Raw genomic sequence first — 12,481 nt, forward strand, 5'->3', positions numbered from 1 at the left:
ACAGCAAAAAGGCTCCTGGAGCAAGTCCGGGCACATCTGGCACCAGGCTCATATACTGTAAGGAGATGCTTACCAGGCGTACTTTGTTGACTGCATGGGTCTTTAAATCCAACATGGAGGCATCCACACAGCCTAGTTTTAAGAACCAAGCCATGCGGTCTAGTGTTTTGGGTGTGGCAGGCCTGGAACTACTTTCCCTGGTACTACTTTACCTGGGCTATATAAACCACACCCTGACTGCAGAATACGCTTCGCGTTCTTCTGCAACCAGCAGCGTGATGCTCACCGTGTCCAGCTCCTGGTCTTCAGCATCTTCCTGTAGTCCTGCAAGAACAAGAACAATATTATTCTGTTTTACCCGAGAAAACACCATCCAGCACTCAGCATCTCAACCGGGCTGCAATCTGTGGAAACCGAGAGAAGAAGCAACATCACTCAACTGTGAGTACTAGCTTAAGGACTCCGGCGAACCGCTACCACAGCTGCTCCTCGAACATCGCGACCTGCAATAACTAGAAAAGGAAAAACAATATTAGAACGCGCGCGCTTCCAAAACATCGAATTCCACCAGTCTTAACTGAATTCCATCGCGCTACGCCGCGCTTCCATCCAGAGCACCACAGCAACATCTACAAAGGAAAAGAGACGTATTCAGGTTCCCTTTCAACATTAAACAACCGCACAGTGCTGTACTTACCTGAACGGATTCCGAGGGCCAATTTTTCATCGCGCTCTCATCCACTCGCAGCACCACAGTGGCCTGTGAGGAGAAGAAGAAGAAAACACAGGCTAGCCTTAAAAGACAATAAAGGCACCGCGCTTTGCGCTTTCTCTTACCTAGAAACGTGCCTCTCCATCCGGCACGCCAGCATCAAGACCTTCGCACCTGAAAAGAAGGAGATAAAGATATTAACAAATTCAACAGGAGATGGAAAAGTTATTTGCTCGACACTTGCATGGACAAGCTCTTGATAACGAACTCCTGTCCCTCCGCCAAGGAAATCAAGATTTGCTGACTTATATTGCTGCCTTTAATGGACTGGTCATGGAAGCGGGGTGGCCTGAAGATAAAAGAACCATGTTGTTTCATCTGGGCCTACGAGGAGACCTGAAGGATGCCCTTGCTCACGTGGTAGACCCACCTAAAGACTGTGCAGAGTTTATCAACTTCGTAGTGCAGTTGGACCACAGATTACAGGATCGAAGAACAGACCGAAGTAGACTAAAAAACCGCGCCATGCACGTACGTTCAAAAGACAATGTTCAACGTCCATCAGAAAATACTACAGAACACATGCAGATTTGAGGAGTACGAACCCCTTTAACCAAGTTTGAAAGAGACAAGAGGAGACAGCTACAGTTATGCCTATATTGCGGTAAAGCAGGTCACTTCCTCAGTGACTGCCCAGTAAAACCTCCAAGGAAGGTAGTAGGCGCTACAGCGAAAGAAGATGATGGAAAGGAATCGGAAAACTACCAGGCCCGGCAAGCGTAGAGGTCCGCCTGTCGAGCGAGAAGGATGAGTCACAGACCTCACATTGCCCTACCAGTAATCTTTATCAATCATCGACTGTTGCGGATGCATGCAATAGAGGTGTATATAGACAGCAGAGCAGTTGGTAATTACTTAGATCGAGATCTGGCAACAGAAATGGGACTTCCCTTATGCACAAAACCAACAACTGAAAAGGTAACTACTGTTGACGGTACAGAAATTGCTTCGGGTCCAGTAACCCAATGCACAACAGAATTAACCCTTCTGTGTCAGGATGGACATCAAGAAGCAATCACGTGTTACCTCATCAAATCTCCTCAGTTCCGGTTGATCTTAGGGATGTCATGGTTAGTAACTCGCAATCCCCACATAGACTGGCGTGCAAGAGACTGACCTTTTCCGACGAATGCACCCACACTTGCTACCTGAAATCTATACCACAGCCAAACCTGAAATATGTTCATGGAATAGCATCAGGGATCGCGCAACCAATGGACACCTTACCAAGAGAATATCAAGATTATCAAGATGTTTTTCAGAAGGAACAGGCTTACACATTACCGCCACATAGGCCCTATGACTGTCAGATCGACCTGATACCTGCCGCACAGGTTCCTTGTGGTCGAATTTATGCACTTACGGAAACCGAAAATCTCCACTTGAAGTCCTATCTGGATCAATACCTGGCTAACGGGTTTATCTGCCTGTTAAAGTCATTGGCAGCCTCCCCCTTTTCTTCGTACCAAAGAAGGAAGGAGATTTGGGGACTTGTATCGATTACCGTGCACTTAATCAAATCACAGTAAAAAAACGCTACCCTTTGCCGCTTATCCCGCAACTTTTGGACCAAGTCAAGGATACCTAAATCTACACCAAACTAGACCTCAGAGGGGCATACCACCTTGTACTTGTAAAGAATGGGGATGAATGGAAAACCGCATTCCGCACCAAGTATGGCCTGTACGAATATCAGGTAATGCCTTTCGGGCTGTGCAATGGTCCCGCAGCATTCCAATATTTCATGAACGATGTATCACGGAATGAATCAATGTCTGTGCCCTGGTCTATATTGACGACATCCTGGTGTATTCCCCCTCTGAGAAAGATCATGTTGAACACGTTCGTTCAGTCCTTGCAAAACTATTCCAGCACAAACTGTATGCTAAACTCAAGAAATGCTCCTTCCATGTCACCGAAGTTGAGTTCCTTGGTTTTGTTCTCTCGCCAAAGGGAGTCAAGATGGATACACACAAAGTTGATGCCATCCTTAATTGGCCGTCACCTTCTTCACTTAAAAGAATCCAAAGCATGCTCGGCTTTGAAAATTTTTATCGCCAATTTATTCCAGATTTCTCACTGATAGTACACCCAATCACATCGTTACTGAGAAAAAACAACAAAAAATTCCAATGGACTGAAGAAGCAGAACAGGCCATAAAGAACTCAAGAAAAGATTCAACTCCGTGCCAATTTTACAACATCCTCACCCAGACCGCCCCTATGTAATGGAAACTGATGCTTCCAGCGTAGCTATGGGAGCACTTCTCTCTCAAAGAGATCCAGAAACGGGCCAATTACACCCCATGGCCTTTTGGTCACGTAAATTCTCACCACCAGAACTTAAGTATGCACTTACAGACAAATAATTGTTAGCAATAAAATCGGCCTTCAAAGCCTGGCGGCAATATCTATTAGGTGCCAGACACGCCATCACTATAATCACAGATCACCAAAACCTTCAATACCTAAAGTCAGCAAAAGATCAATCATCACGACAATTGAGGTGGGCTTTATTCTTCGCAGAATACGATTATGTAATAACATACCGACCAATAGCTCACTCTCCAAATAACTAAGGTGAGAAAAAACCCAGTGGGAAGGGAATCGGTCAGAGAGAGGTGGGAGATTCACCCATGAGAGACAAGTATCACAAATCCTCCCTTCTGTAATTGCAGATTCAATATTCAGCACTGGACAACTACGCATCCAGTGTTCCAGATCTCAGAGCCTTCCAGACACCCCTGGGGATATCAGGTGAGCGTAACAAATTATCCCCCCTTCACCGAACTTGCACGATCTGAATGACACAAGACTTAGTAAGATCATTGTTTTGTCCTCCTTCTGTTCCCCCCTCCTTATCTTGTCGCACCTGGAAACACTTGTGTACAGACGCGTTATAAATTACTTATCATATGATAGCCTAAACCTTCATGCCTGTCTGCTGAAAGGCTAAGGTATAAGGAGTGGGATTTGTCGGAGGAGGTTCTGGATGTACTCCTCTCTGCTGGAAGACCTGCCACCAAACACATATAGGCCTGCAGGTGGCCTATTTTGTAAGCTTGGTGTTGATTTGGATCCTTTTACTTGCTCCACTTCCTCTGTGTTGGAATTTCTGGCCCAGACGGGCCTGCTTATTGGTACGATGAAGGGGTATCTTGCAGCAATTCCACTCTTCAAGAGGACCCCAGAGCAGGCTCCTTTTTCATGATCCACATGGTTATACAATTATTGAGGGGTCTTTCTGATATGTTTCCCCCATGCCAGTTTGTTGTCCCAGCATGGGATTTCATTTTAGTGTTGATGTTTTTAATGGACTCTCCGTTTGAGGTGATTTTCCTGGTTGCCATCACTTCCGCTAAACGGGTAAGTGCCAGGTGTTATCAGTAGATCCTCCCTACTTGGTTTTTCTCCAAAGAAAATGCGACTTTGAGAGTTAGTCCCCCCTTCCTTCCAAAGGTGGTCTCAGACTACCACATCTCTCAAAAGATCCATCCATTTTTCTCTTTGCCTCATCCTTCCAAGGCAGAAGAGCATTTCCATTAGCTGGATCCGTTCCGGGCCCTCATGTTCTGCACGTCTCGTACTAGGGAGAACAGAACATATGACCAACTTTTTGTTGGTTTTGCTGGTGTCTGAGCTGGCAGGGCTGTGACCAACCTGATCCTGTCCCATTCAATCATTCTCTTTATCTGGGAATGCCATCATCAGCCTGGCAAGAAAGCCCCTGAAGGTCTCATTCCACAAGAGGATTGGCCACCACCTCGGCTCTGCAATGTCTGGAGTCCCTGTTCTGGATATTTTGCCAAGCAGTTAGCTGGACTTCTTTACACATGTTTGCTAAGCATTACTGCTTAGATTCTATGATTCTATGTCTGGTCGGGAGGTCTCTCAGAATTTTCAGAATTTTCTGGTTTAGGTGGTGTCCTGAGAGGTAAGTAATTTGTTCTTTTTTAGGCCAATTCACCTTAAGCCATCTCATCAGATTTTGGATTTTATTTTTCCCTTTTCTGTTTTTTCTAGTTATGGCCTGCTCTTCCTTATTGCAAAACCAGGAAGCCCTTCATTTTTTGTCACAATCTTTCACCCCTACTGACCTCTCCCTACCCCCTTTACTCCTCTTTACTTTTTTGTTAATATTTTGCTGCTTCATGTTCCCCTATGTTTTTATGCTGTCCACACCTCTGTTTGTCAATAAAATTGATGTTTTAAACACATTTTTTGATGCTTCTTTACCACTGTTTTTTCAATTTTGAGGGAGTTTTCCATTGAAACCAATGCGTACATTTTCAGTGAGTTGGCATTACAATGGTTTGGGATTTCTTTCAGTGGGTTTCTCTGAAATGGCTTTCACAATGTTGGCTAACTTAAAATGGGTGGATACCATTTTGAACATTGCATATGCCATGGTCTTTAAGATGTGTCAAGATTTATGAAGGGTATTCGCTTTCTGGAAATATTGGATGGACTAATAGTGAATAGATTGTTGTAGTAGAGGCCATTGTGGATCTTAGTGAAGGCTACTTGCATAACTGGAGGGTTACTGTTTGATTTGTCAGTGGTTGTGTGAACTGGGTTTAGGCTGCATACACTGTGTGGACTCATAGTAGGGGCTGTGTTTTGTGCACATTGGACCATGTTTGTGTAACTTGCGTGAGGAGGTGTAGTTGTGTTGCATGTGAGCTTGTTTATGGGTTATGCGGGGAATGGGATATACTGATTGTAGTGAAAGGGCCATGCACACAGTTTTTTAATTTGACATGGCTGTGGGAAGTAAGGCAAGAGTTTGCTAACGATTCATCTTTTTCTCTTTGATTTTCTTATTCTTTCTTTCCATATGAATTCAAAAATTATTTTTTGTGTTGTGATTTTTTAACAATTATTGATACAATGGTAATGAATAAAGAATATTACTGGACCAGTTGTGAATCAATATATTTTTAGTAGTAGTTTAGATGGGGATAACCTCTCCCTGTCTTTCACCTAGATAAGCGACCCATCACCGCCGACTAGGGACAGTACACCCACACACATACGGAAAGTTAGAGTCTGCAGGGACAGATAGCTATCTATCTGTTAGGTTTATCAAATAAAGTCACAGTTCCTCTCTCAATAGTGTTTTCATGATACAATTAGGGCGCCACGGAGGTTAAGGTGCCCAGCCCTACAGGCCTCTTAGTTTGTTTTTTCAATGATGAATGGTGTCAGAACATTCAAAATGGATTCTCTAGAAAAAGTGTCTTGTCATCAGAATGCTAATGCCAAACGTCTTTCATTGCTAGGGGAGCAAGTGACTGAGCCCCAATCACTGACTGCCATGGAAAAATCATCTATGTCTGTGACACCCTTCTTTTTCAAGGAACTATCAGAGTTGGGGGTTCAGAACATTGTGCAAGCATTACAACCAGTCTCTTGTAAAGATGACATCTTTCCCACATCAATGTTCAAAGACTGTTGTCTCCCAGTACTCCCATGCGTGACAAAAATAATTAATATGTCCTTCTCTGGGCTCCCGAGATGTGGAAAGTGCTGTCTAACGTGCTGTCGGCAATCCCAGCCCTAACCCACTTCAAAAAGAGTTTGAAGACCTTTGTTTGATAAAGGTAAAGCCTAAGGACTGCTCAGCTCAACAGACTCTACTCCTGAATGTTTTCATGTTGTCTGTCTTGTCAGTGCTCTGAGGCCTCCGGGTGAGTGGCGCTCTACAAAAATATATAGCTAGAGATAGAGAGAGATCTGAATGTTACTCCGATCAGATATGTGCAAACATTACAGATCTCTAGACCAGAGAACACCAAAAGCACTGCACTATTAGACACCACCCCATTTGCAGATTTGTGTCATTTATACTTTCAGCTGCAGACTGGGACCTCAGAAAAATTAAACTTCTAGTCAAAACGCCATTTGGCACCACCCATACACGCAGCACTGGTAAGGGTGCACCTTGCTTCCTCCACTTGAAGTGATGAACCAAGGATTTAAGTGGCTGCCTGACCCGAACACAACAGTTCCTTTTCCGACACCATAGGGTGTGGGACTTTAAAACACGCTCAGATCTTCAGACTACCAAAGTGAATAAAACTGCTCAAATTTCTGTAGAGGAGACATTGCATCCATCTGTGCCAACGCTCCCCGAAAGGTATGTGACTTGTTCATCGCTATTTTGAATAAGCTGTTGGCATATCTTGATAACTTTAACAATCTTGCCATGTATCCCAGCAGATCACACTGCTGATCACCCTCCCACATGCTATCGCCCTTATGAAGGTCCCCCAATGACCATAAAACTCAGGTAACCCAAGATTGTATGATACACTTCTGAACCAAAGCTATGTTTGCTGGGTGTCGGCAACTTCTTGTATGCAGGCTTCAAAGTCTTCTCTGACCTGGATATATCCAGGGGCCTGCATCTCCTTTCCTGATAGAGTGTTTTTTAGGATCTGTAGTCTTGTCCCTGGTTGAAAAACCCATGCACTGACTCTGTAGGGATTTATCTGGAAAAAGGGGGTTAATAGTCTGCTGTAGATATGCCATTGGAGATAATGGAATGTTTTATTTTGGTAAAGACCTTGATGTGACTGTGGAATGTGAAGTACCGTTTTGGGTTTTTAATTTTCTCAGGAAAGATAGCAACCTTGTGTAGCGTCTATATGACTAGCACAATGTGACGTGCCCCCTGTTGTGCAAGGAAATGTGTAACAAAGCATATGTGGTTTGAGGTAGTTCCCGGTTGTTTTAAACTTTGTGTGGTGCATGTGATGATCAACGTCCATAAGTAATAATTTTAATACATGTTCTGCTAGTGGCCTGGAAGACCAACTTTTGGGTAAGGTGGTGGCTGAGGAACGTCCTGACTTGGAGGAAGCCAAGAACCAGCTTATAATCAGCAATGCCAAGATGCGTCAGGAGCTTAAGGAGATCGAGGACCAAATACTGTTTAGGCTAAGCTCCTCAGAGGGTAACCCTGTGGATGATGAGGAACTCATCAAAGTGCTTGAGGCCTCTAAAGAGAAAGCTGGCGAGATTAAGGTCAGTTACATTTTTTTCTTCTCTCAATTTACTTTATTGACCTTTGTGAAATCTTTACTTGGCCTGTCATATATCAAACTGTACTCTACCAGTGTCCACCAACAGGCCTTTTAGTTATGCCTACATCTAAAATTCAAAACTGTAAGTCACTGATTAAAGTCATATGCCATTCTTTTTGTCGGTCTCTCTTGGTTTTTCCTACAGGCCAAAGTGCGAGTGGCTGAGCAGACAGAGCGGGATATTGATATAACCCGCCTTCAGTACGTGCCTGTCGCTGTGCGTACCCAGATCCTATTCTTCTGCGTGTCGGATCTTTCTAACGTTGACCCAATGTACCAATACTCATTGTCATGGTTCCTCAGCATCTTCATGGCTGGCATTATGAACTCCGAAAGAGCAGGTACCAGTATAAGAAGTTCAATGTGACATTGAATTTAAGGAGAAGAAAGTGCTCTATCACCGTATTGCTCCTGCCGGCATGTGGGGGGACCTGTCTTGCCACAACGTGATTCTGATGTGCATTCTCATATAATGGTGTACTGGTTCTAGTGTTCGATACGAGCAATGGCAGGGAGAGGGACATTTGTATAATAAATATGGCATGGAGATAATCCTGTTCATCATGCTCAGGTCAGACAGGAAGAGGGACATTTGTATAATAAATATGGCATGGAGATAATCCTGTTCATCATGCTCAGGTCTGTCCCCAATGTAGAAAAAGTTGGAGTCCAATTGGTGAGAGAAGAGTATAAATTATTGAAAAAGTTTTTTAAAAAAGCAGTCACAAATTTCACAGCCATTTATGCACATTTATTTGCAAAAAGCAGATAATAATAAAAGCGTTTAGGTGAAACAGGTGGACAACAACAATGCTGCCCCTTCATATTCTATTATAAACTGGACAATCCAGCAGCTACATAAAAAGAGCGCAAAGTTTATCATTTTTAAATGTGCTGCACCCATTTCTGAAATGCTGCAGGAATGCCACTAGAAAGACACACAATATAATCTTTTTCCCATTTGCCACTTACCAATAATTAGTCTGATCAACAAATCCATGTTAGTTTCGGATCTCCAGGGCCTATAGCATCATTAGCTTAAGTACAATGCATCATTTATGTGAAACTGATTCCTTTGTGATAGATTATTTTCAATACTAAAGGCATTAGATGTTAAATTCCTTACATTTAATAGCTATCTAGGAGTGTTTTAATTAAGCATAAATGCTGCACAATTTACAAATTTCTTCCGCAATATTGTATTTTTCTTACTACTTGGATGTCAAAGCCATTCTATCCTGGGGGGGTCTGGTAAACTGTGTTCAATGTCACAACAAGCATGAACACATCTGGAAACCACACTGTTGTAGCATTACAATCAAATGCATGTGTATCTGTTTTTTTAATTGCTGATCTCTGAATAGCTACTGGTGTAACATTTTATGGCAATTACTTGATGCTCTTTTCCAGAAACGGTGGAACGTCGCATTGAAAATATCAACAATTACTTCACATTCAGTTTGTACAGCAACGTCTGCCGTAGCTTATTCGAGAAACACAAACTGATGTTCGCCTTCCTGCTCTGCATTCGGATTATGATGAATCAGGGCATAATCAACCTTGTAAGGAGATTACTACTGCAGTGCTCTTCTAATGTAACCCCTTTCATAACTCCTGAGCTGTGTTGCAATTTCACCTCATGACACCTCAAATTTCCTATTTATGTTTTTTACTTTGTTTTTAGCACACACCTAGGTGGGAAGCAATGGAGTGGTGGACATAGGAGATGTACCCAGTAGATTCCAGCTAGGTTGTGTGGGTAACTGAGATTATTGGAATGTGTAGGGGGAGGATGTGAGGGTTTGGAACTCTGGAGGAGAAGTTTAGAGGAGTGGAGCTATGAACAATTCACAAGATGTTGTTTGATAAGTAGAGTCTTCAATTCCTTTCTAAAGTGTAGTTCGAGGGGATTGGGCCCTCCGACGTATTCCATATCTATGATAGTAATCACCACAGCTGAGCTGCTTCGTAAAATCTTTCTGCGTCCTGCGTTGATGACGTCGATACGCCATCCTCGAGGACCTCCTCCGACGGCCGACGTCACCAGATGTTATAAGTAGGATGCACGACGCCCATAGCCTCAGTTCCATTTTTTCCGCGAACGTGTTCGCTTCAGAGATCTCGGCACTCCTCGACTCTTCTGAGTTTCTGTTCTTCCGGTTCTTCGAACCTGTTCGTTTGTACGAAGTTTATCGGGATGTCTTCCTCTTCTTCCACCCCGCGTCCGGCTTCAAGAAGTGTGGGGACTGCGGGTCCAAGATGTCTGTGACGGACTCGCATGATGCCTGCCTCTGGTGCTTCGGGGAGGCCCACGACACGGATGATTGTGTCGACTGCCAGCCGCTTACGTCCAAAGTCTTGCGGGAGCGTAAGAAGAAGCTGTCGGTCGGTAAGGTGTCCAAGCCCCGGAAGTCGAGGTCCACTGGGCTTTCGACGGACGATTCGAGGGGCAACTCTCCGCATCGTCGTCGTAGGTCTAAGGGGTCTCGGTCCCAGAGTGGGTCCCGCCACTCCTCTGCCTCTTCGAGGCACTCCCGGAAGTGCTGTCATCGGTCGCCTTTCCTGTCCTCGTCCAAGGACTCCGCCCGTCGGCCGGTTGCTTATCCCACCAAGCAAGCAACTCTGGAGGAATGGGCTTCCTTCGGTAAGAAAATTTTGGCGATTCTTGAATCGCAGGGCACCGGTCCGTCCACGCCTCCGAGTGGGGTCGGGCGTGACCGTACTAGAGACACTGCTCGTATGCCTTCGGGCTCGGGTGGTCGGCACAATTCGCGGGATAGGTCCCTCTCGGACAAGGGGACTCGTTCTAGTCATGCTCGTTCCGGGTCCCGGTCCTCGACGCCCTCGAGACCGTGTGCACCTGTGAAGTCTTCGAAGAAGACGTCGATGCCAGTGGCGCCGAGGTCGTCGACGGACTCTCTCGAGGCACCGTCTCCGAGGAAGTCGTCGACGCCATCGGCGCCCAGGCTGTTGAAGTACACGATCGTGGCTCAGCGCTCGAGGCCTTTGTCGAAGCCGTCAATGCTGTCGGTGCCACGCTCGACGTTGACGCCGATTCACTCGACGCCTTTCGAGGCTGTTTAGTTGGAGGTACCCCGTGGCACGGTGGAACCCCCGAGAAAGGCTCTGGCCAAGGCAAAAAATGTCTTTGTCCCCTATTCTGTGCCCACTTTCCATCATCTGGAATATATTTCTGAGGTGGATGAGGGTTCTAAAGATGGGTTGGTTCCTGATACGGTGCCAGACGAGATTATCTCTGGTCATAGCCAGATTGAAGTGCCTCGTCAGTCACTGCACGACGCCAGTGGTCTGGACACTTCTCCGGAGGTGGAGTCCTGTAGGCCTGAGCCTGGCACCCATGCCGAGTTCTCGTACCGGCGCCTGATGTTGAGGGTCACCAAGTACTTGGGGTGGACTGCTCCACCAGGGGATTTTCTGCAGGATGACCTGATGGTTATCCTCGGCCAATGTCCACCAACTGACCCGGTACTGCCATTCCATATGGCTCTGCAAAGAAGGGTGGCGGCGGCTTGGACTGCTCCGGAGAGTCTCCCGGCAGTGGGCAAGTCTTTGCCGCGAAAATACCGCCCAGCCAGTAGCGACCCCTGCTACTAGACCACGCACCCCACTCCGGAGAGTTTGGTGGTGCAGGCGGCTACGGCCCCAGCAAAGCAGGCGTTGTATCCTACCATCCCTCCTGATAGGGACGACAAGCGTTTTGATGGTTGGATGAAGAAAGTGTTTTCTTCAGGGGGTATAGCTCTTCAGGCAGCCAACTCCGTATGTGCCTTGTCACGTTTCAGGCACACTCTGTGGAACTGGGTTTCCTTAGCGGCTGAACATATTCCCGAAGGGGACGAACGGGATGGTTTTCTTGCTATGATACAGGATGGCAAGGATGCCATGTGTGAGGCCGTTTAGTCAGGTCTGGACATGGCAGATTGCGTCAGCCGGTCCATGGCGGCGAGCACCGTAATGCGCAGGTTTGCGTGGTTGCGGAAGTCGGGGTTGGTGTACATCTTTTTGGCAGCAAGGCTGACAAGAGCCTTGGAAGGTTGCAGACCTCAAAAGCTGCAGCAAAGTCGTTGAGCACTGCAGTTCTCCAGCCTCTGCCTTTTCGTCCAGGGGGACACCAATGGAGGGGAGGTTCCTTTCTTTATTACTCATCCTTTAGTAAAGCGAGAGGAGCTGCGGGTCAAAGGGGCCACCGTAGGAGTGCCAGAGGTGGAAAACAAGGTACTCGAGGTGCCAAGGCGGCTCGGGCTGTTGTCTCTTTGACATCAGGCAACGCCGCAGCCGCTTCAGCTCAGTCATGAGGCCCATGCTTCTCCGGTTGGGGGAAGGCTGGCGCAGCATCTCGTAGAATGGCGTGCCATTACTTCAGATGTGTGGGTTCTGGAGATCATAGCCCACGGCTACTGTCTTCCCTTCCGGCAGAGGCCTCATGACAATCCACCAGGGAATCTCTCTTTGAAGAGTCCGGATCCGCTCCTTGCGCAGGAAATTCAAGCCCTGATGGTGAAAGGCGCCATAGAACTGGTGCCTGTAGCGGAGAGGAACAAGGGATGGTATTCCCCTTATTTTTTGATTTTGAAGAAAGACGCGGGATTGAGACCCATCA

At 46.1% G+C, this 12,481-nt stretch overlaps 1 protein-coding gene across 1 annotated transcript in view; it reads left to right on the top strand.

Annotated features, from left to right (window-relative positions):
• The window catches only part of DNAH1 (dynein axonemal heavy chain 1), a 3,604,831-nt gene that overhangs the window by 3,152,023 nt on the left and 440,327 nt on the right, over window positions 1-12,481 (top strand). The window contains exons 64-66 of the mRNA XM_069644003.1: window positions 7,576-7,801; window positions 8,006-8,201; window positions 9,271-9,422. Coding sequence (XP_069500104.1) covers window positions 7,576-7,801; window positions 8,006-8,201; window positions 9,271-9,422 — 574 coding nt within the window. The remainder of the gene's footprint in view (window positions 1-7,575; window positions 7,802-8,005; window positions 8,202-9,270; window positions 9,423-12,481) is intronic.

The sequence above is a fragment of the Ambystoma mexicanum genome, chromosome 2p, assembly GCF_040938575.1.
Source record: "Ambystoma mexicanum isolate Mex_15411 chromosome 2p, UKY_AmexF1_1, whole genome shotgun sequence".
In the NCBI taxonomy this organism is placed as follows: domain Eukaryota; kingdom Metazoa; phylum Chordata; class Amphibia; order Caudata; family Ambystomatidae; genus Ambystoma; species Ambystoma mexicanum.